Source organism: Porites lutea, chromosome 10, assembly GCF_958299795.1.
Source record: "Porites lutea chromosome 10, jaPorLute2.1, whole genome shotgun sequence".
Classification (NCBI taxonomy): domain Eukaryota; kingdom Metazoa; phylum Cnidaria; class Anthozoa; order Scleractinia; family Poritidae; genus Porites; species Porites lutea.
Genome location: NC_133210.1, coordinates 30,760,881 through 30,781,126, shown reverse-complemented (window position 1 = coordinate 30,781,126; position 20,246 = coordinate 30,760,881). Strand labels below are relative to the sequence as shown.

General features: G+C 41.2%; 2 protein-coding genes across 3 annotated transcripts; one reads left to right on the top strand and one right to left on the bottom strand.

Annotated features, from left to right (window-relative positions):
- Nucleotides 1-1,875: 1,875 nt before the first annotated feature.
- LOC140949752 (hemicentin-2-like) lies at nt 1,876-8,981 on the bottom strand. The gene is made up of 6 exons (XM_073398891.1): nt 8,680-8,981; nt 7,878-8,489; nt 6,531-7,669; nt 4,418-4,730; nt 3,549-4,163; nt 1,876-3,332 (listed from the first exon to the last, which is right to left on the bottom strand). Exons 1-6 carry the CDS (start codon nt 8,939-8,941, stop codon nt 2,173-2,175), a joined length of 4,101 nt encoding a protein of 1,366 aa, XP_073254992.1. The 5' UTR covers nt 8,942-8,981; the 3' UTR covers nt 1,876-2,172.
- A 1,259-nt stretch (nt 8,982-10,240) lies between these two features.
- LOC140951133 (uncharacterized) lies at nt 10,241-18,024 on the top strand. Of its 2 annotated transcripts, none has more exons than XM_073400346.1 (8): nt 10,241-10,484; nt 11,350-11,549; nt 12,544-12,778; nt 13,340-13,528; nt 14,459-14,779; nt 15,386-15,613; nt 16,480-16,632; nt 17,147-18,024. In XM_073400346.1, the coding sequence occupies exons 1-8, from the start codon at nt 10,289-10,291 to the stop codon at nt 17,800-17,802; spliced, it is 2,178 nt and encodes a 725-aa protein (XP_073256447.1). In that variant the 5' UTR covers nt 10,241-10,288; the 3' UTR covers nt 17,803-18,024. The 2 variants fall into 2 exon arrangements, with proteins under 2 accessions (XP_073256447.1, XP_073256448.1); XM_073400347.1 differs by having other exon boundaries at nt 11,353-11,549; nt 17,147-18,023.
- The last annotated feature ends 2,222 nt before the right edge of the window (nt 18,025-20,246 follow it).

The following is a 20,246-nucleotide window of genomic DNA, read 5'->3' as shown; positions in this document are numbered from 1 at the left end:
AGGAGGGGAGACATTAAAATTTTTTGAAATTTGAAAATATTGGATTGGGGGTTTGTTAAATATTAAATCGCTTTGTTAATTTCATTAATACAGTGGAACCTCGCTGTAAAGAAGGGCCGAGGGACCGGAAAAATATGTTTGCTATAACGAGGTTATACACTTTGCATAAAAATCGTAGCTATACGTTCCAGTATTTCACCAGGGGTGCCATTTTTTAGTGACATGTTGGGCATTTAGTAACTGCATCCAAAATACAGAAAACAGCTTATTTAGATACAAACTTGTATTGTTTAATTACTATAAGAATACAATATTAGAAAGGCAACAATGGTTCAAGTCATATTTTACAGCTTGTGTCACGACTCTCCCTCCCCTCAGGAAAAATCTTTAGGGAAGGGGGTTTGTACACAGGCTAATTTTTGACTACTGCATATTACTTTGAGGGGTGAAACTAAAAAAAGTCAGCGATGGGAACTGTATGGGATATGAATCAAAAGTATCCTGCTACTTAGCAATTTCTATGCAGTTGAACCACCTCTCGATTCAAAGTAACAAAATCACTTTTCCAGTCAAAGCACCATAGAAAGAATCTCTCGTAAGCGACCACCAAATCTCGGTATGTGGGCTCGTCGCTTACTGTGGTCAGTCAAAAACCTTCACCTTGCTATTTGTTTCGAGAAAATCAAAAGATTTGTTTATAGCTGAGTTTATAATCCCTCGGACGTACATGCAAAGTCATACTGTTTGGTGGTGGTGATGGTGACGGTAATGGAGATGACGATGATGATGAGTGTTAATGACAATGGTGACGATGATGATAAGGACGATTGTGATGATGATAATTATAATTAAAGACTGATGATGCATGAAGAGCGTTGACGTATGTAAGTGATGCTGAATTTATTGGTGATGGTTGATATGGTAACGTCGACGCTTATTGTGACTATGGCAGTGATTTTGAGGACGATGATAATAAGATAATGATTATGGTGAGGGAGGTGACGACGATGACTAAGATGATGGGGGCGGTAATAAAGATGATAATGATATTAAGTTTTAATGATGACGAGTAGGGCGACAGCAACGACGATGATGATGATGATGATGATGATGATGATGATGATGATGATGATGATGATGATGATGACGAGAACAGAAGACAGTGATAGTAAAGTTGGTGGCGGCGAATATGATGTTGTCGATGCTGAGCATAATAAAGATGAATTGCGATGTTGACTGTGATGTTCACTGTCATGGTAATGGTGGAGAGATTATCGCAGTTAAAAAAAGACTATCGCAGCCAAGGATGCGACAATCACACAAACTGGGGGAAAAAGTTAAACTTAAAGTTGTACATTAAAATGATTTTAATAACACTTTTGTATGTACTATAATAAAGTCGGTTGAAGCATATTCTACAGCTGGGCCGAGTTGTTCAAAGCTGGGTTAAGATAACCCAGGGTTAGTGCGAGATTTGAATTCAGATTTGAAAGCTTAAATGCTTAAGCTTAAATGCTTAAAAGCTTAAATGCTTTTGAACACAAGAAAAAGAAACCCGGATTAAATTTAACCCCGGGTTAAGCGCTAATCGGCCTTCGAACAACTGGGCCCTGGATTTTAAATCATAATATAGTTTAATTAACTTTTAATATTCACTAACCACATCAAACCTGCTAGTTTGTTGTTATCAAGGAAACGTGCAGGGTCGCGGTCCCGTAAGAAGCGCTAAAATACGAATTCAGTATGCGTTTGTTTGAAATGGCAGTACCGCAAGAATTCTCATGAAGATAACTCACTCAACACAACAGCCTTTGAACGTCGAAAACACAATTCATTCTCTAAAGGAAGCTAATTCCTTTTTTTGTTGCCATGATGACCGAACAAGAGTGAGGAACACTTACGGAACCCTCGCTAGTTTTACAGTGAATTATCTGTTTCAGTGTGGGACGCTGATTCTCATGTTCGTTTAACATAGAGTCCTTTTAATACAGCTTTCACTGTATTTTTGTATAGTGAAAAAAACTTTAAGGTCATCGTAAGTTAATTTTGCACCACTAGATATGGATATGAAAATGCTTGGTGGAGCTAAATCTAACAGCAAACTGGAAAAGTGGCAGGTACTTTACATTTTCTGACCGGCGTATATTCCGGTTGCCATCATAAAATTAACTACTAATTTGCTATCCCGTAACACTTCAGTTTTCCGAGAATGTGGTAACCCTCCTCATCTTTTACCCCTTTGGCCCCGTTAACGCCTGTATCTCCAAACCTGAGCTGTTTGACTGGCAGTTGTGTTTTATCAGTAAGGAGACCGCTGTCTTCACGCCACACTGCGTCATTCATACTGCAGTTGCACTGTTGACTTGAGTCTGCACATGAGTTGGTCATTCCGCATGCGCACTTGTTACTTCCAGGCGAGGCTCCTCCCCAATACGTCATCTTCTTAGATTCACGTGACACCCACCAACCATAAGACTCGCGCAATATCAGAGAACCATAGCATTCATATTTGATAAACTGTTCACAGTGCGAAGAGGCGTCGGTAAGGCTCGCCAACTGAGACAAACTTGCTCCTGAGTAATGAATACTTCGTGAGTATGAACCTCTGTCTTCATATCCGTCCACAAGTATTCTGCTTTCACTGTCGTGACTTATAACTGTCACGCCAACTCCATTTTTGTCACTCATGTCACAATACACAGTAAACGGTGCCAGTCCTCCTTCGCCATCTGGGTCAATGACGTAACTTCCGCTCGAGTTGCTTACGTATTTACGTATCACAGAACATGATAAAGGAGTAAAAGGAGTCTTTATTTCCACACGTGCCTCGATTGTTGACAGAGCATTGCTTGCTCTACAAGTATACGATCCAGCGTGTGAATTTTTCACACTGGGAATAACCAGCGTGTTGTTTTGTAGAATATTAGAATCAGTCGGAAGTGATGGCTTACCATGGAATAACCACGTGACTGTAGGGCTCAGGTCACTTTTGGCTACACATGGAAGTCGCACAGGCGACCCAAGAATTGGAGTAATCTGCTTGGGAGAGCGAACTGAAAACTGCAGTGCTGAAAATATTACAGCTTGCACAGTTTCTTCCGCCTTTCCCAGAATATTTTCTGCTTTGCATATGTAGACACCCCCGTCCTGTTTTTGTACATTGTTGACTTTCAGTTCTGTAGTGCTAACCACAGCTTCTACAGGTAAATCACCGATCGATTTCAACCACGTGATATTGGGCTGCGGCTGACCAGTAGCACTGCAGGTAATGCTGATGTTTTGCCCCTCCTCAGCCATCACTCGACTGGAACTCTTTGATAACCGCGGAGCAACTGTTGAAATACAATCAGATAAAACAATAAATAAAGATAAATACTTTAGAATTGACCACCATAAAAGAGAAAATTTGATTCTGTTATCTATTATTATCATTATTATGATAAATTTTTTTATTAATGCACCCTTGTTTTGAATTTACGGTGACAATAAAAGATGATGTATATTTTGACGCCATAAGATGTCAAAAGACGAGACTTCATGAAACTCACACTGCACTGTTAATTGTACCGAAGCGTTGACACTTCCCAAAAGGTTTTCTGCACTGCAGCTGTAAATTCCGGTATCTTCTGGTTCGAGATTCTTTAAAATAAGAGCCTTACTGGGTCCCGTCACGTGACGCCCAGCCGGAAGTGGCAATCTTTTCCTTGACCATGTGACCCTCGGTGGTGGATATCCGTCTGCTTCACACTTCAAAACTGCCGTTTGGCCTTCTTTGACTGTTTTCTCAGCAGCAGCTTCGATGAAAAAGGGAGCGGAAATTGACTTTCCCTGTTCGCCTTTCTGACCCTTCTCTCCTCGAGGGCCTCTTGGTCCGGGAGGTCCCACATCCCCCTGTACTCCCGAATCTCCCTTTATTCCCAATGGTCCTGGAATTCCCTGGGGGCCATGCTTCCCAGGGCTTCCCCGTCTTCCCCGACGGCCCGGTTTTCCTCTCGGCCCTGCACGGCATAGCACGTGATCTTTAGCGCAGATTTGGTTCTGTAGAAGTCTCAGCTCGTCTCGTATCAGCAGTTGTACATAGGAGGGTGTTACTGTGGGACTAACTTGCCTGCTCGGTGATGAGCTTGCACTTCTCTTTCGTCTTAAATCGCTCTCTTTGTGACCTGAACAAGTATAATCAGGAAAACAAAAATTATAGTACTAAGTGGGCCTAGAAAGTAAACTCGAGACTAAACCTGTAATGTGACAATGGTCGCATGGAAAATATCGCACTCAAGGGTCGTGGGAAACTTTCCTCTTTTGATTACAGAGAAGGAATAGATTCACCTTTTGTTGTAGTCGATTTTTTTGTCACAAAACCGGTTTTATATAGGGCTCAAATTCATTGCCTGCCATGAAACAACACATCCTAGCCTACCTTTGTTTTCCTGTGTTTTCTCGCCTGCCACTCCTCCCCACTGTTTAAAATTCTGTTGCACTTTTCTCAGTATTTCAGTCTCCATCTTATCACAGACTGTCGTTGTTTGTGAAATCAACCTTTGTTGCTCCTGAATCCTGAATTCCACATGAATTAGTGCGACACAGCACGCGATGGATAGCAACAACCCAGACGAACAACACAAACGATCGAGCGATGTTCGTGCGGTCGTTTCTTGACGATCTGTTTTTCCTTGTTTCATTGCGGTTTGCTCTCTACTCGCTACTAGAGTCAAGGCTTTAGCAATTAAGTGCTACTATATCGGTTATGTGCGAGATTAAATTGTTGAGAAAACTGTAACCATTCATGGGGGAGAAATGAGATGATAATGATGATAATGAAGGGACAACTTCCTGTTATGTTTTGAGGGTGTGGCTGGCTCAGACCCAATGTAAACCGCTCTTCGTTGATCAGCTGTAATAACTGCGAGATTAATCGTCAAGTTTATGTTGTCAAAGGTCATATTGTCAGAAGGCATATGTATAAAAACATTGTTTATTATTTGTTGAGTCTTAGTAAATCAGGATTTTAGTTTGAAAATTTCCGTTCAAGAAAAACATCATGTTCTATTACGTGTGAAATTTTTACTGCTTTATGTTGGCCGTTTGAGAGATGCGAATTTTTTTAAACGGAGTTGATACACTTTTTCGTAGTAGAGCAGATGTCGACAGGAAATAAAAGTTGCCATAAAAGTTGAACGTCTTAGTTAACATTATCTGCAGATTATTCAGCCACGTGGGATCTGAGGACGCTTTGAATTGAATTTCAAACGACTTTTAAGGTTTACTACTAGGTCATGGATCAGCCATCTTGCAGGCTTTTTGCTCGCGCTCGCTCCACTACCGCCGTTTTCGGACGCTCGATTTCACCAGCTGTACTAGGCCCATATTCACTGAGTGTTGAAGGATCTTGTATCGTCCAGTATCGCACCATGTAAGGGAATCCGAAATCCCGGAAATTTCTGGTAGGGGAGGTAGAAAATTTTGGAAATTTGAAAATATTGGATCGGGTCAGAGTTAAAAAATTTAAAAAATTTGAGGTGAATATTTAGTAGACAAATACAAGATAATCCACCGCCACAACAAGGTGCCTCTGATCCCATTAGCGGACTAATGGGTTCTGGTACCCTGAGGCCTCTATCGTCCTTAAAACTTTTAATGTACCTTTTAATATACGTCGTCTAGAAAAGCACCTCATTGGAATCGCTTTATTAATTTTATTAATACAGTGGAAGCTCGATGTAAAGAAGGGCCAAGGGACTGGAAAAATATCTTCGCTATAATGAGGTTTCGTTATATCGAGGGTCTTTTCCGGGGCATATATTTTACTATTACTGAGGCGCGGAATATCATTCGTCCGTTCGTTATGTAGGGCGGTTCGTTATATCGTGGTTCCATGTATACTCTTTGCATAAAAATCGTAGCCATACGTTCCAGTATTTCACCAGGGGTGCCATTTTTTGGTGACAAGTTGGGCATTTAGTAACTTCATCCAAAATACAGAAAACAGCTTCTTTAGATAAAAACTTGCATTGTTTAATTACTATAAGTATACAATATTAGAAAGGCAACAATTTATTGTTCAAGTCATTTTTGATAGCCTGTGTACAGACTCCCCCTCCCCTCAGGAAAAATCCTGAGGGGAGGGGGGTCTGTACACAGCCTAATTTTCGACTACTCCATATTACTTTGAGGGGTGAAACTGAAAAAAGTCAGCGATGGGATTTAAATTAAAAGTATCCTGCTACTTAGCGATTTCTATACAGTCCAACCACCTCTCTATTCAAAGTAGCAAAATCACTTTTCCAGTCAAAGCACTATGGTAAGAATCTGTCGTCAGTTAAAAACCTTAACATAATGCTATTTGTTTCGAGAAAATCAAAAGATTTGTTTATAGCTTAGTTTATTAATGTAAGTTTATTTACACGCCTAGTTGCGGATGTGTTTATATACGGGTAAATCTAACAGCAAAACTGGAGAAGTTGCGGGTACGTCACATTCTCTAACGACAAAATATCCCGAATCCAAAGTTATGAAACTAGCTATTCACTTGCTATTCCGTAACATCTAAGTTTCCCCAGAGTGTGGTAGCCTTTCTCATCATGACCATCGTATTCTGTTGTGTCTCCAAACCTGAGCTGTTTGACTGGCAGTTGTGTCTTGTCCGTGAGAAGACCGCTGTCCTCACGCCACACTGCATCATTCTTATCACAGTTACACCTTTTACTGGAGTCTGCACATGAATTGGTCATTCCGCATGCGCAGTTGTTGCTTCTTGGCGAGGCTCCTCCCCAATATGTCATTTTGGAAGAGCTACGTGACACCCACCAGCCATGTGGGTTGTCGAGTAGGAGAGAATGATAACATTCATATTTAATGAACTGCTCACAGGTAGTAGACACGTCAGTAAGTTTTGCCAGCTGCGAAAAACTTGCTCCTGAGTAATGAATATTGCGTGAGTATTCACCAACTCCACCATATCCGTCCACTAGTGTTCTGCTCTCACTGTCATGACTTATAACTGTCACGCCAACTCCATTTTTGTCGCTCATGTCACAATACACGGTAAACGGTGCCAGTCCTCCGTTCCCATCTGGGTCAATGACGTAACTTCCGCTGGAGCCGTTGGCGTACTTCCGTACCACTGAACAGGAAGAAAAAGTCGTAGTCTTTATTTCAACGCTTGCTTCGATTGTTGACAAAGCATTGCTTGCTCTACAAGTATATGATCCGACGTGTGCATTTGTGACGTTGGGAATAACCAGTGTGTTGTTTCTGAGAATGTTAGAATCAACGGGCAGTGATGGATTTCCATCCTTTAACCACGTGACTGTAGTGCTCAAGTCGCTCTCGGTTACACAGGGAAAACGCACAGGATACCCCAGCTTAGGAGTAGTTGCCATCGGTGGACGAACTTTAAATCGCAGACGAGAGAAAACCATCAATTGAGCTGTACCCTGAACATTTCCAAGAATATTCTTTGCTCTGCACACATAGGTTCCCCCGTCCTCTTTTTTCACGTTGTTGATTTTCAGTGCTGTAGAACTAACCACAGCTCCGACAGGTAAATCACCGATCGCTTTAAACCACGTGATATTAGGCTGAGGCTGACCAGTTGCACTGCAGACAATGTTGATGTTTTGTCCCTCCTCAGCCATCACTCGACTGGAACTCATTGATAACCGCGGAGCAACTGTTGAAATACAACCAGAGAAAACAAATCAATGAGGATGAATGCTTTAGAATTACCACGTCTTGAAGAGACGATTTGCTTTGATTACTCTAGTGCCTACTTGATGTTAAAATTCACCGATATTATAAAGGCAAGAATTGGCAAGTTATCTTTTGACACGAATAGTTCGCATAAGCTTTCAAAAGACTTCGTGAGCGATAAAACTTACATTGCACTGTTAATTGTGCTGAGGCGTTAACACTTCCCAGGAGGTTTTCTGCGCTACAGCTGTAGATTCCGGTATCTTCTGGTTTTACATCTTTTAAGGTCAGAGCGTTACTGGGTCCAGTCACGTAACGCCCAAGAGGCAGAGTCGTTCTTTCTCTGGACCAGGTGACCCTAGGTTGTGGATATCCGTCAACTGTACATTTCAAAATTGCTGTTTGGCCTTCTTTGACTGTCTTTTCAGAAGGAGCTTCGATGAAAAAGGGAGCGGAAATTGACTTTCCCTGTTCGCCTTTCTGACCCTTCTCTCCTCGAGGGCCTCTTGGTCCGGGTGGTCCCACATTCCCCTGTACTCCTAGATCTCCCTTTATTCCCGTTGGTCCTGGAATTCCCTGGGGGCCATGCTTCCCAGGGCTCCCGGGTCTTCCTCGGCGGCCCGGTTTTCCTCGCGGTCCTGCACGGCATAACACGTGATCTTTAGCGCAGATTTGGTTCTGTAGAAGTCTCAGCTCGTCTCGTATCAGCAGTTGTATATAAGAAGGTGTTACTGTGGGACCACCTTGTCTAATGGTCGATGAAACACTTCGCTTTTGCCTTAAATTGCTCTCTTTGTGACCTAAACGAGTATCAATGAAAATAAAAGAAACATATTTTAAACTACTCAAGCAACTTCAAAAGCGATTTAATTTCTATTAACAAACGTCGCCCTTCGCTATATCGACCGAGTGTCGACCGACTATCGACCGCTACATCGACCAATAGATCGGTCGACACTACCTACAGTAAACATGATCCGCTAAACCTACCCGTGTTTTTCTGCCAGGTTTTGCCTCTGGGATCTCCCCAACGTTTGTAATTCTGCTGAAGTTTTCGCAGTATTTCAGTCTCCATCTGGTCATAGGTTGTCGTTGCTTGTGATATCAGCCGTTGTTGCTCCTGAATCCTGAATTCGACATGAATAATTGCGACACTACAAGCGATGGACAGCAACAACCCAGACATACAACACAAGCGATCGAGCGGTGTTCGTCTGCTCTTTTCCTTGCAATCTGTTTTTTCTTGCTTCATTTTTGAAACTGTACGCACTACTACAGTCTTCAGGCTAAAGAAATTGAGTGTAACTATGATTAGTGTGCGAGGATAAAATTACTTATAAAACTGTGACCAAAAATAGAAATGAGGAAACAACTTCCTGTTATGCTCTGGGGTGTGGTTGGCTCAGACCCAAGGAAATTAGCTCTTCAAGGTTCAACTCACCCCAGCTGATGGTTCCCGTGATGGTTTTTGTGTAAATAACCATGATTACTTTTTCTTTAAAGGAAATAAAGGGAGATGTAAAGAATCAACCATGAGAGTAGTTAATTTAATAAATCATACATGCTTCCAAAATTATAGAGCCAATAAAGTCCTTGCTAAAGCCTTAAGAGTGATCAGCATCAAATTTCTCCCTGTATTATCAATGCTTTGTGAAACAGAGTGGACATGAGAATGGCAGACATGATCACTCAACTAAGTCAACTAAGATGAATTTGCTTGATATTTTATCAACTTCTCCCCACTACTTCTGGGGGAAATGAATAGGGACAACAAATGAGAATTCAAATTTTGATCTTAACGTTTAATGGGTTAAAAATCCCAAAAATTGAATGCCAGTAATGTATCTTGTGACCAATAAGTCACAATGGACCAGCCTTTTAGAGCACGTGTTTGCGTAACTGTACCCTGGGTTCCAGAGGATATTTTTTCTTATCGATACTGAAGCCGCGTTAATAAGAAAAAAATATCCTCTGGAACCCAGGGTAGCGTAACTGGAAACCAACTTTGGGATTGGAGCTCAAATTTTCACTTACAAGGTCAGATTCCTAGGAAGTATATAATTATAAGCCTTCGATTCTGTCGATAGTATCCGTTCCAGATGAACATGTTCTGTGAAAACCAAATACCAGCCTTTTCATGTTTCATATTACGAATAGTTCAACTAGAGCTGAAATGATTTTCGTCTGAGAAAAACAGCAAAATAGCCGTGTATATGGAAGTCGGTGTAAAATATATTCCTTCCTTAAAAGCGCGCGCAGACTTTTCTTTAGGGTTCGGAGGATCACGTATTGAAGTAGCCTCCCACGCAAACGTTCTTAGGGGTTCGTCACGCGTTCTTACCCCACGAACGGAGAGGAATGATTGCGTGAATCCGGAGCGATTCTGTCAGACGGGATTGAGGTTTAAAGACGCAACTTTTCAGCCCAACACTCAAAAGATTGTTGCGTGACACATTGCGTGAAGTTTATGTTACCAATCACTCATTGTTTTAATAACATTAATCTTCTCACGCTTGCTTTAGGAATTTCATTTTTTCCAGACAAAGAGAGCGTTGTTTAGTCGACGATTGCATTTAGTGTGTTAACCACTTTAAAAGATATGTTATCCAAATCGTCCCATGGACTCGGTTGCTCGCTCAATGCTTTTAGTTTCTGTTTATCTTCTGTTACTCTTCTGTTTGGCTTGGGTGGATTTTTGAGGGTAGAAATAAAGCTCGCCGATCATGATGCAAAACTTTATGCTGTGCAGCAACAGTGCGTTCAACAAACTGCGAATTATTCTCCGCATTTTCAAGGTAAGAAAGTAAAGCTAAATATATTTTTTGCCATATTCAAATAACGAGAAAGTTGTCATGATCATTCATTTCATGATCGTTTTGTTCTGCTTTTCGTTTTCAAGTCACAAGAGGGGCTTTCATTTCTAGGGGATAAACTTCCACAATTCGCACAGGGACTTGCCACCGGAAGGGGTTTGGATTATTGGCCTCTCATCCTCAAAAGAGAAGAGAGAACCACCGCAATTTTGTTTGTTTTTTGCCCCTAATAACATAATCGTTTGGAAAAGCGGTTTGCCAATCTTATAGCTGGGAACATCTGGGCTCCAGAGGGTCAGGTAAAACACAGAGCTTATTTCATTATAGCCTGTTCACAGACCCTCTATTTTCTCTTCAAAGTCCCTCGAGCGCGCGTGATAACATATAAACCGCGGGGATTTATTGACCGCCAGCGCAAGGGAGTAGTGGTAGGGGAAGAAGAAAATAGACGTTGTTTATTTTTCTTTCTAGCGCTCCACGCTCGTTTTCGCGCGCGAGCGAAGTGAGCGCGCTTGAAAAGAACGAAAAGAAAAATAAAACAATGTCTGTGTACAGGCTTATTTCATTATGGCGTCAGCTGGCTGGGAAGGTGACTAGAACTACTAAAGTTGATTTCTGTTTTTCTTTCACGGCGATTTAAACAACAATAGACCAAAAATTGCAGAACAAAACAAGAAGGATTGTACCTTCCTATGCAGACGTTCCTAGGGCTTTGTCTCGCGTTCCTTAAAAAATTGACGAAGCCCAATGAGAAAGTTTACGTGGGAGGCTAGAACGATTCAGGTGGTGGTGGCAGCTAAATGCGCCATCGCGTCAAAAGTTTTATTTGTCGCCTTTTCTTTCTAAGCAGAGTCCGATTTTCAAACCAGTGAGATCATCAGTAGGGAACGTCGCTCTCAATCGGGATTTCCAGTTATCAACGGCAGCAGAAGGGACATGGATGCTAACGCAGCTAAAAAACTGAGAGAAATAAGAGAGGAAATCAAGGAGAACCTTAAGAAAATGAAAGAGGAGAATACGCGAGTCTGCAGGACTGCTCTTGGCTCGGTAAGAAAGACAAGTAACAAATTAAACACGAGATATCCAAGCACCGAGAAAGCTGTTTCATCTGATATTCAAACACCGGTACCCGAAAAGTAATATAACAAACACGAGAAGGGGTGTTTTACCTGATATCCAAACACCAAGATGTAATATAACAAACACGGGAATGAGTGTTTCATCTGATATCCAAACACCGAAAAGTAATGTAACAAAAACGAGAAGGGGTGTTTTATCTGATATCCAAACACCGAAAAGTAATATAACATACACGAGAATGAGTGTTTCATCTGATATCCAAACACTGAAAAGTAATATAACAAACACGAGAAGGGGTGTTTTATCTGATATCCAAACACCAAGATGTAATATAACAAACACGGGAAGGAGTGTTTCATCTGATTTCCAAATACCGAAAAGTAATATAACAAACACGAGAAGGGGTGTTTTCATCTGATATCCAAACACCGAAAAGTAATGAAACGAAAAGAGTTTTTTTTTATCTGATATCAAAACACTGAAAAGTAATACAACAAACACGAAAAGGGGTGTTTTATCTGATATCCAAACACCGAAAAGAATTTAAAATTCCAAGAAGGAGTGTTTCTTCTGATATCCAAACATCGAGAGTTAATGTAACAAACATGAGATGGAGTGTTTCGTCTGATATCCACACACCAAGAATGTCACGAGAGTAAACACCAGAATGAGTGTTTCATCCGAGATCCAGACACAGAAGAATAAGTATAAGGCTATGTTCATCCGGCACTATATCGGACAGCTTTTCTTGGCGCCATGTGAAAAAGCGTGAACACCTATCCTATATGTGACTTTCCACTTTTTTCTCCCATGTTTAGGTCACACTTGGAAATTTCTTCAACAGAATCAAAAGTTAGTTTCACTCTCCCCGACTGTAACCAAAATAAGCATGATTTAGGCACATCCTCCAAAAATATTTCTGCCAGGGTTAGCTACTAACAGGGATAATATTAATTTTCAGAAATGCCTTCGCGGACCTCCTGGCGAACCGGGCTCAAAGGGAGAAAAAGGAGATAAAGGACTCAAGGGGGACAACGGGGTCACCGGGGCCCATGGAGCTCCGGGTGTAAAAGGACAAAAGGGTGAAAAGGGAACTCAGGGGATTCAAAGTTCCCAATCCCCTCGGGTCGTGGTATATCCGCCAATATTGACTGTGAAGGAGAATCAGACTGCAAGATTCCATTGTGTGGCTTCTGGTAGGTACAAACTGAATGATGTTCTTAATAAGAGTGGAGGGAAAAGCTACGATAAGTTGTAATAACTGCTTAGGTACAGTCACTGCTTCCCTGTGGTGCTGTGTAATGATCTGTACAAAGTGATTCTATCTTCTGAGTCTGTTGATGAAATCCTAAAGTGTGACCATTCAAATGAAAGCTTCTGAGCAGTACTTTCCTGTGGTACTGTTTATTATGCTGTACAAGGTGGTTCAACTTTCGAGTCTGTGGATGAAATCCTAAAGTTTGACTATTCAAAGGAGAGCAACTTAGCTGCACTTTCTGCTGGTACTACTTTCATAGCTTACAATGTGGTTCTAACATTTGCGTCTGTATCTCTTTCTTTTGAGTCAGTAGACTGACCAAATCCTGAGCTGAGACCATGCATTCAGATAAAACCTGTTGATGAGAATAATGATAATTTTTTTTCTCTTACTTACAAAATGACCAAAAATGGTGCTTTTCCGCTATTATCCTGATGCTGCTTGTTTGTTTTTGTTTTTAATTTTAATGTACTTTTTGTCTTCTTCATCATCGCCATAGGTGACCCAAAACCCATCATAGCGTGGCGTAAAGATGGCAAAGTGCTGGGGAATAGCCAGAAATACTCAGTAAGACGGAACGGCGCACTGATTATCACGCATGCTCAGTACAATGACAGCGGACGTTATGAATGTGTAGCGCGGACAAACTGGGAACAAGCGGATGGTTTCACGAATCTTATGGTCAAAGGTAGGCGTGAGGAACGGAAAAATGAAAGGAGACGCTACTATTTGACATCAGTAAAATCCAACTAGTGGTTTATTATCAATGCTGCGTTCTGATTGGTTGAGTTACTACTAGGCTATATGTTGTAGCCCACTAGTAGCGAAAAGCAAAAGTCTAGTTTTAAATAGCTAAATAAATTTTTATATTCTCGATATTTTGACCAACTAGTTGGATTTTACTAAAACAATTATTCCTCTCGCCCTCATGGCCTCAGAGTCAATAGCCCATTAGGCCGACTCAGAGCCCATTCGGGCTCCAGGAATAATTGTTAAATATACCCATGCTACCGTCGTTATTTGCATGGTTTCAAGTTTCAATTACCACTTAGGCATGTAGTGATCTATTTTCTCCCCTGATTGAGCAAGAAGTCAAAGAATCCACCGAGCAGACCACTGAAGGATGAATGGAAGAGGAGAGAATGTTGAAATTGAAATAAACCAAACAAACGATTTAATTAGTTTCAATATATCGTACGAACACTCTTATTCTTCGAACATTTCAACTTCAGTAAAAATAAAACAAACTGCGGTAACAAACATGATGAAACAACGCTTGTCGTAAAAAACCAAGATTTTAAAAACTTGACGTTTCGTATGTATCAACATACATCTTCAGAAGTGACGTTAAAAAGATTACAGTAAAATTTAAATATCTAGAAAAACACTGGATACTAATAAACAGGTAAAAACAATAACTAATGGAAACAAATGATGATGACAGACTCAATTTGAAGTCTAGTACAGCCCTTCTCTATTTATTCTTGTAATCTGATATTAAAAACTTAAGAATAATATTTTAATATTGAAATATAAGAGCGAAAAGATAGTATTATGTTATTTGGTCTGTTTTTAACAGTGTAAATTTGTCACTTATCCCATATTATCATGATCACAGTATCTCCTCGCATCAAACGACCCTCTCAACCAGTCATATACGTCACGAAAGGAAACGACGCATTCTTCCCAAAGTGCATTGCTTTTGGCTATCCCTTACCAACCGTCACGTGGTCTCGAGTCTTCTCCAGTTTCCCGGAAAGACGCAGCTTCACTAGTGATGGCAATCTCACCATTGTCAACACTACCACTGGGGATTCTGGGATATACGTATGTGAAGCTGTGAATACCATTGGCAGAGCCCGAGTCATGACGCAGTTGGTTGTTCTCACGGTACCAAGCTTCACAGTGAAACCGCCAGAGATTCTCACTGTTAACACAGGTGAAAATTTTCGCTTAAGTGAAAGTGCATCCAGCGAAGAAGGGTTACTCGGCTACACTTGCTATCCTGGGCGAGCCAACTTATATACATTTCCCTACAAAACATGTTTAACCGTTAACACAAGAAACAATAAGTTGGGTGACCCACCTAGCCGGATCACCGTTTTACGATTGTAGAGTCACCATCCTAGCTTGGCCGACTTTTCTTCAAATAAACACTTTGGCTGGTCACAATCGGAGCATGAACTAGCGCTGTTATCTCAGGCAAAGGGGTCGACATTGCGTTTCCCTATAAACAATCTCTAAAGCTGACTCGGCTGGGAGGGTGACCCTCTTTCCCGGGAAAAAAATCCCCCCAAAAATCGAACCTGCGCAGTGTGAGACTCTTGTCCTTACTCCACCCTTACTTAAGGGACGTGCATGTTTCCACAAACAAACTAAATTTATGCAATCCTTTCCAAATTTCAGTATGTCTTCTAAGTTTGTGTACAGTTATAGTGATTTATCCGCAAAAATATTTCAAGTTCATGAGTTGTCTCCTTAATTATACTGCAAGAATGAATAGGGCAAAAGCTTTAGAAATTCACGTGTTTATCTTGTCTGACAGGTGATATACTGAAGGTTAATTGCAGCGCACAGGGTGACCAAACCTTACGTATCACTTGGAGTCGTGAGTACGCTGAGCTTCCTGTGCGAAGGGCGACTGTGGGCGGAGATGGGACCCTGACCGTCACTCAGCTGGTTCCTGAGGATGCTGGGAAATATTTCTGTACTGCAAGTAGCGTTGGTGGTGCCATCAAGATAACCGCTGACATGAATCTCATTGTCTTAAAGAGTGAGTGGCATATTTCAGTTTTTGGTTTGTGACTAGACAGCTTATGGACGTTTTGCGTAAGTATACTCAGAAATTTTCCAGGTTTTTTTTCGAACCTTCCAAGTCGGCGGTACCCTACTTGTCAATGTTTATTTTCTCTCGTGGCATGGGCTCCTGCGTGCCGCTATTGAGTGCGAAGTACCTGCGTCGGGTTCCGAAGCTACGGGCGGAGCGAAACCTAGTCACTATAGAACTTGACCGAAACCAGAAACCCACGCCTGACAAGTCCCGCGCGCATAAGCTAGGGTAGTCGTGCGTATCCTCGACATACAGTGAAGATGAAAGCCCAGAAGTGGGAGATGAAGCGTGGCAGAGCGAAAACGTTTCCGGAAAATGATTACTGTTCCGAGCCTTTCTTCTCTAAGAAAATAGGAGTTCTGGGCTATCAGCAGTCCCTTCGCATATTACTTAACAGGAGCCAGTCGCATACGATGTAACTTAAGACGTTAAAATATAACTAACGTCTGCTGTCGGTCAATTTCAAGTAAAACTTCACCTATATGTATGAGTAACTGGGTATTAAAGTTAGTTTTTTTTTTTAACATTGTTACTCACGTTCAATACCTCAGTTGTGAACAAAACAGGGTTCTTTTTCCATGTCAAAGTTGCATCAAACCAACAAGCCGATCCATATGCTCCTAATGTGTCCCGGAAAGTTTTCGTTTCTTTGAAGAACGACTGTTAGTAGTTTGTGAAAGTTAATTAGTCGCTTAAGAGTTGGTTTTGTCTATAATAATCTGACTTTAAATCTAGACTGGTTACATGTACAGATAGGTTCAATTGTACAATTAAACATAACAGTTTATACAGTTTTTTTCTATATTTAGAGGGCTTAAAGCGAGGCATTTGCCCCATTCCACTCCCGGTTGATTCATGTGAGGGGGAGACTGATGACGAATGCACGCTTGACTCTGATTGTTTTGGTGACAAGAAGTGTTGTTCGGATTCATGTCAAAAGCTCTGTGTTCAACCGCCACAAAGTAAGTGTGATTTATTTAGTAGGCAGGCACGTACTAGTACTCAGGCTACCCCGTCTAAGTATTTCTGGTGGATGAAATTTTTTTTGATCTTATGACTTAAGTAGACTTGCAGTAAGATGGCTTATGACTAGTATCCACCCTTTACGCAAAGAAACGCATAGAAGTTTTCTGTTTTGTCAAAATAAGCCCTCAGAACTAACATGGTCATTGTGAATAGTTTAGAAACCATGGAAGCTTTGATTGGCTAAAGGGTTTCAACGGATCCTATCTCGCGTTAACGGCGCGTTAACGTAAAATCGAGCGCTGAGCCAATCTCCTCCCCAACTCATCGCTTGAAGCAAGAGGGGGACGATTAAAAGAACGAGAACTGGGAACGAGGCTGGCGGGGAGCGTTAGTGCATAATTATTTCATTACGTCTCCCCTTTTAAGCGCCTGCTGAGACTCAGGATACGGACATCGTTTGTCCTGGCCTCTTGGTTCAGTTTTTAATGCTAATTTCATTTCTTCTCAAAGCCAAGGATTGCGTCGATATCCACTACGCTGGCTTCCAAACCAGTGGTGTATATTCGATAAACCCTGATCGAAGAACAGAATTCAAGGTATACTGTGATTTGGAAACAGATAATGGTGGTTGGATCGTGTTTCAAAGACGTCAAGATGCGTCTGTCAGTTTCCATCGCACGTGGGATGATTATAAACGCGGTTTTGGCGACCTCAAGGGGAATTTCTGGCTTGGAAATGATAAAATTCATCGCATCACCGCGGCCAACAGGATGATCTTGCACATTGATCTCCAAGACTGGAATGGGGTTAAAGTTTTCGCTCGCTATGAAAATTTCAAGATTGGCGACGAAAAGTCGAGGTACACGTTAACGGCCAGCGGTTATAACGGTACCTCCGGGGATTCTCTGAGTTACCATAACAACATGATGTTTAGTACAACGGATATAGACAATGATAAATGGGAGTCTGGTAGCTGCTCAAATGATCTGACCGGGGGATGGTGGTTCAATGATTGTCACATGTCGAATTTGAATGGACAGTATTTGGGCAACACCAAGGCGTATAATGGCGTAGGATGGGCGCGCTTTAAACACAATCTGTCTTTGAAGTTTGTGGAAATGAAAATGAGACCACTTTCGTTTGAAAAGGAAAGAGAAGACGAATAAGAAACGTAAACCCGCTAATTGCCGGCTTTAGAGTGACGATAGTGACTTTAAGATGACACATATAGAATTCCAAACATGGTAATATACACAGGAAACCTATGTTTAAATTCGTAAAGCAAGCGTTAGCAAATATGCACAGGGTACCTACAGTTGAGAAAAAAGAGCCCTTTGCTTTTGTTCCCCTAAGTATCTTCAAAATTCGTCCGGCGCGTCTGAACTTATTCTAAGAAGCATACGCAAAAAGGCGTCTAATTGTTACAAGGTTTTTGGACCTGATCAATGGAATAATAAACATCAATGGTAATAACATAATTAGCCGCAATAATGAATTTAACGATTATGATTCATATTTCCTAACCCAGCGATAAAATAGGGCCGCAAGAGTAACCGCAAAGACTTAATTTGACTGCGATAATTAACAAAACAGGAGTTTAATACTTCATGTTTGAAGTTCTTGAAAACAACGAAAACTTGTGCACCCCAAAAGGGAGCCTTATGTGGGTGTGGCTCAGCTGAGTCAAGCTAAATATGACCCTTGACAGAAATGTATGACACTAAATGTAATACAGTGGAACCTCGATAAAACGAACCTCTATATGACGAAGTCGTCGATATAACGAACGATTTTCTTTTCCCCAGTAATAGTAAAATATATAAAAAAGAACCTTGAAATAACGAAACCTCCTGGAAGCGAACAGTCAGTCCCTTAGCCCTTCGTTAATCGACGCTCCATTGTATACATGTTTCATAGAGTACTAAAGTGATGACGTCATAAAAATGAAATTTCTGAAATTATGGGATTTGTCAGGACATTCTGAAAGAACAATGTCCAAGAGGCCTACTTGCCAAAAATGAGCATTTCGCGGCAAATTGTCTCTGAGATCGTAGCCCAGTTATACTCGGAAAACTCCATACAAACCCTTCTAATTTTTTTTTGGGTCGACCCAAAAAAAATTTAGAAGGGTTTGTATGGAGTTTTGTAAGCATAACTGGGCTACGATCTCAGAGACAATTTGCCCCCAAATGCTCATTTTTGGCAAGTAGGCCTCTTAGACATTGTTCTTTCAGAATGTCCTGACAAATCCCATAATTTCACAAATTTCATTTTTATGACGTCACACTTTAGTACTCTATTGCTACTATCAGCGTGTGAGGCTTAATATGTGGTGAAGACCACTGACACGGTGTGTCGCTTCACTCAGTGACATACCAGCTTCGGTAAAATTGTATGTTAGCGTTGTGTCGTTAACTTCCTCGGTGATAAAGCGATTTTCTCATGACCTTGAAATGAAAACGCGCGAACGAACCAGAAACAATAAACGAACGGAAATAGAGCGATTTGATTGGTTTATAGAACGGATACAAACGCGTGTGGCTTTTGGTTAGTTAAGCGAACGCTCGGGTGAAAAAACTTCATGCTCACGAACTTTCTAGAGATCTTTGACGTCATACTGCAACACGATTGGCCTATCGAACAATGGCTTCTCCATATTAGGGTTTCTTTGGCGGGAAAACGAAGAGTCCATGTTTTAATCTTTTCATTCATTGGCTGATACAAACAAATAACGAACACGTACCGAAACCATTTTTCAAGGTCATACCAAAATCGCTCTACCAAAATCTGGATTTCACTCCCCCAAAAAAGGAGACGCCTCATTCACATAACTGCGCCTCCAGTTCGGAGAATCAAAGTTTTTTTCACTTGGAAGCAGGTCAATTAAATCGATCTTAACTGACGTCTTGTTTAGAGAGGTACCGTAAATAAGCCCCAGGGTTTATATTTTTCAAAGGCCCTTTAAGGGGCTTATATTCGGAGGGAAATTTGCGTTTTAAATTCGATTGGGCTAGTCTTATATTCGGAAAGAAATTAACCGTTTTTGCTTTGTTTTTCTTTGTATTTGAGGGCAATTTCCAAAGACAAGCCCCAGTGGGAGTAGACTACGAGCAGTCTCTCTTTTTTCTGCCGCTCGCGCGCGCGTGCACCGGAAGAAAAAGAGAGACTGCTCGCAGTCTACAGTGGGAGCTTATATTTGGAGGTGCGATTGAACGGAGGGTTTTTTGCGTTACGAGTTTGGGGGGCCTATACAAGGAGGGCTTATTCTCGGAATTTTACTGTATAGAGTTTTTTAGGTCCAGTTTGGTTCCCGGGGAGAGGGTACTCAACAAAGGTTTATACGGGGAGGTTCCGCCCCGAGGCACAGGCCCTTACCCTGTTTTAATTATATAGACACGAGTGTTTTACTGGAAAATATACCACTCGTAAAATTCATAAAAACTACATCCGGGACCCGAGTGGTTTATTTTCCATAATCTCACAGTTTATCGATGACGTAATTTCGATAGTTTCTCTCCATTATTTTATAAATGTCTTTTTGTCTATATAATAAAAAGAACATTACACGGCGGCTTGAAGATATGAGTTTTATTTTCTCGTGGCAGAAACA

What these genes read in the sequence shown, in the direction of transcription:
- LOC140951133 (XM_073400346.1), top strand. Translation starts at nt 10,289, where the DNA reads ATGTTATCCAAATCGTCCCATGGACTCGGTTGCTCGCTCAATGCTTTT. An exon ending in GCAGGACTGCTCTTGGCTCG is followed by an intron (nt 11,550 to 12,543) that starts GTAAGAAAGACA and finishes ATTAATTTTCAG; the next exon opens with AAATGCCTTCGCGGACCTCC. An exon ending in GATTCTCACTGTTAACACAG is followed by an intron (nt 14,780 to 15,385) that starts GTGAAAATTTTC and finishes CTTGTCTGACAG; the next exon opens with GTGATATACTGAAGGTTAAT.
- LOC140949752 (XM_073398891.1), bottom strand. Translation starts at nt 8,941, where the DNA reads ATGAAGCAAGAAAAAACAGATTGCAAGGAAAAGAGCAGACGAACACCG. An exon ending in GAAAACACAGGAAAACAAAG is followed by an intron (nt 4,164 to 4,417) that starts GTAGGCTAGGAT and finishes ATACTTGTTCAG; the next exon opens with GTCACAAAGAGAGCGATTTA. An exon ending in GGTACAATTAACAGTGCAGT is followed by an intron (nt 3,333 to 3,548) that starts GTGAGTTTCATG and finishes GTATTTCAACAG; the next exon opens with TTGCTCCGCGGTTATCAAAG.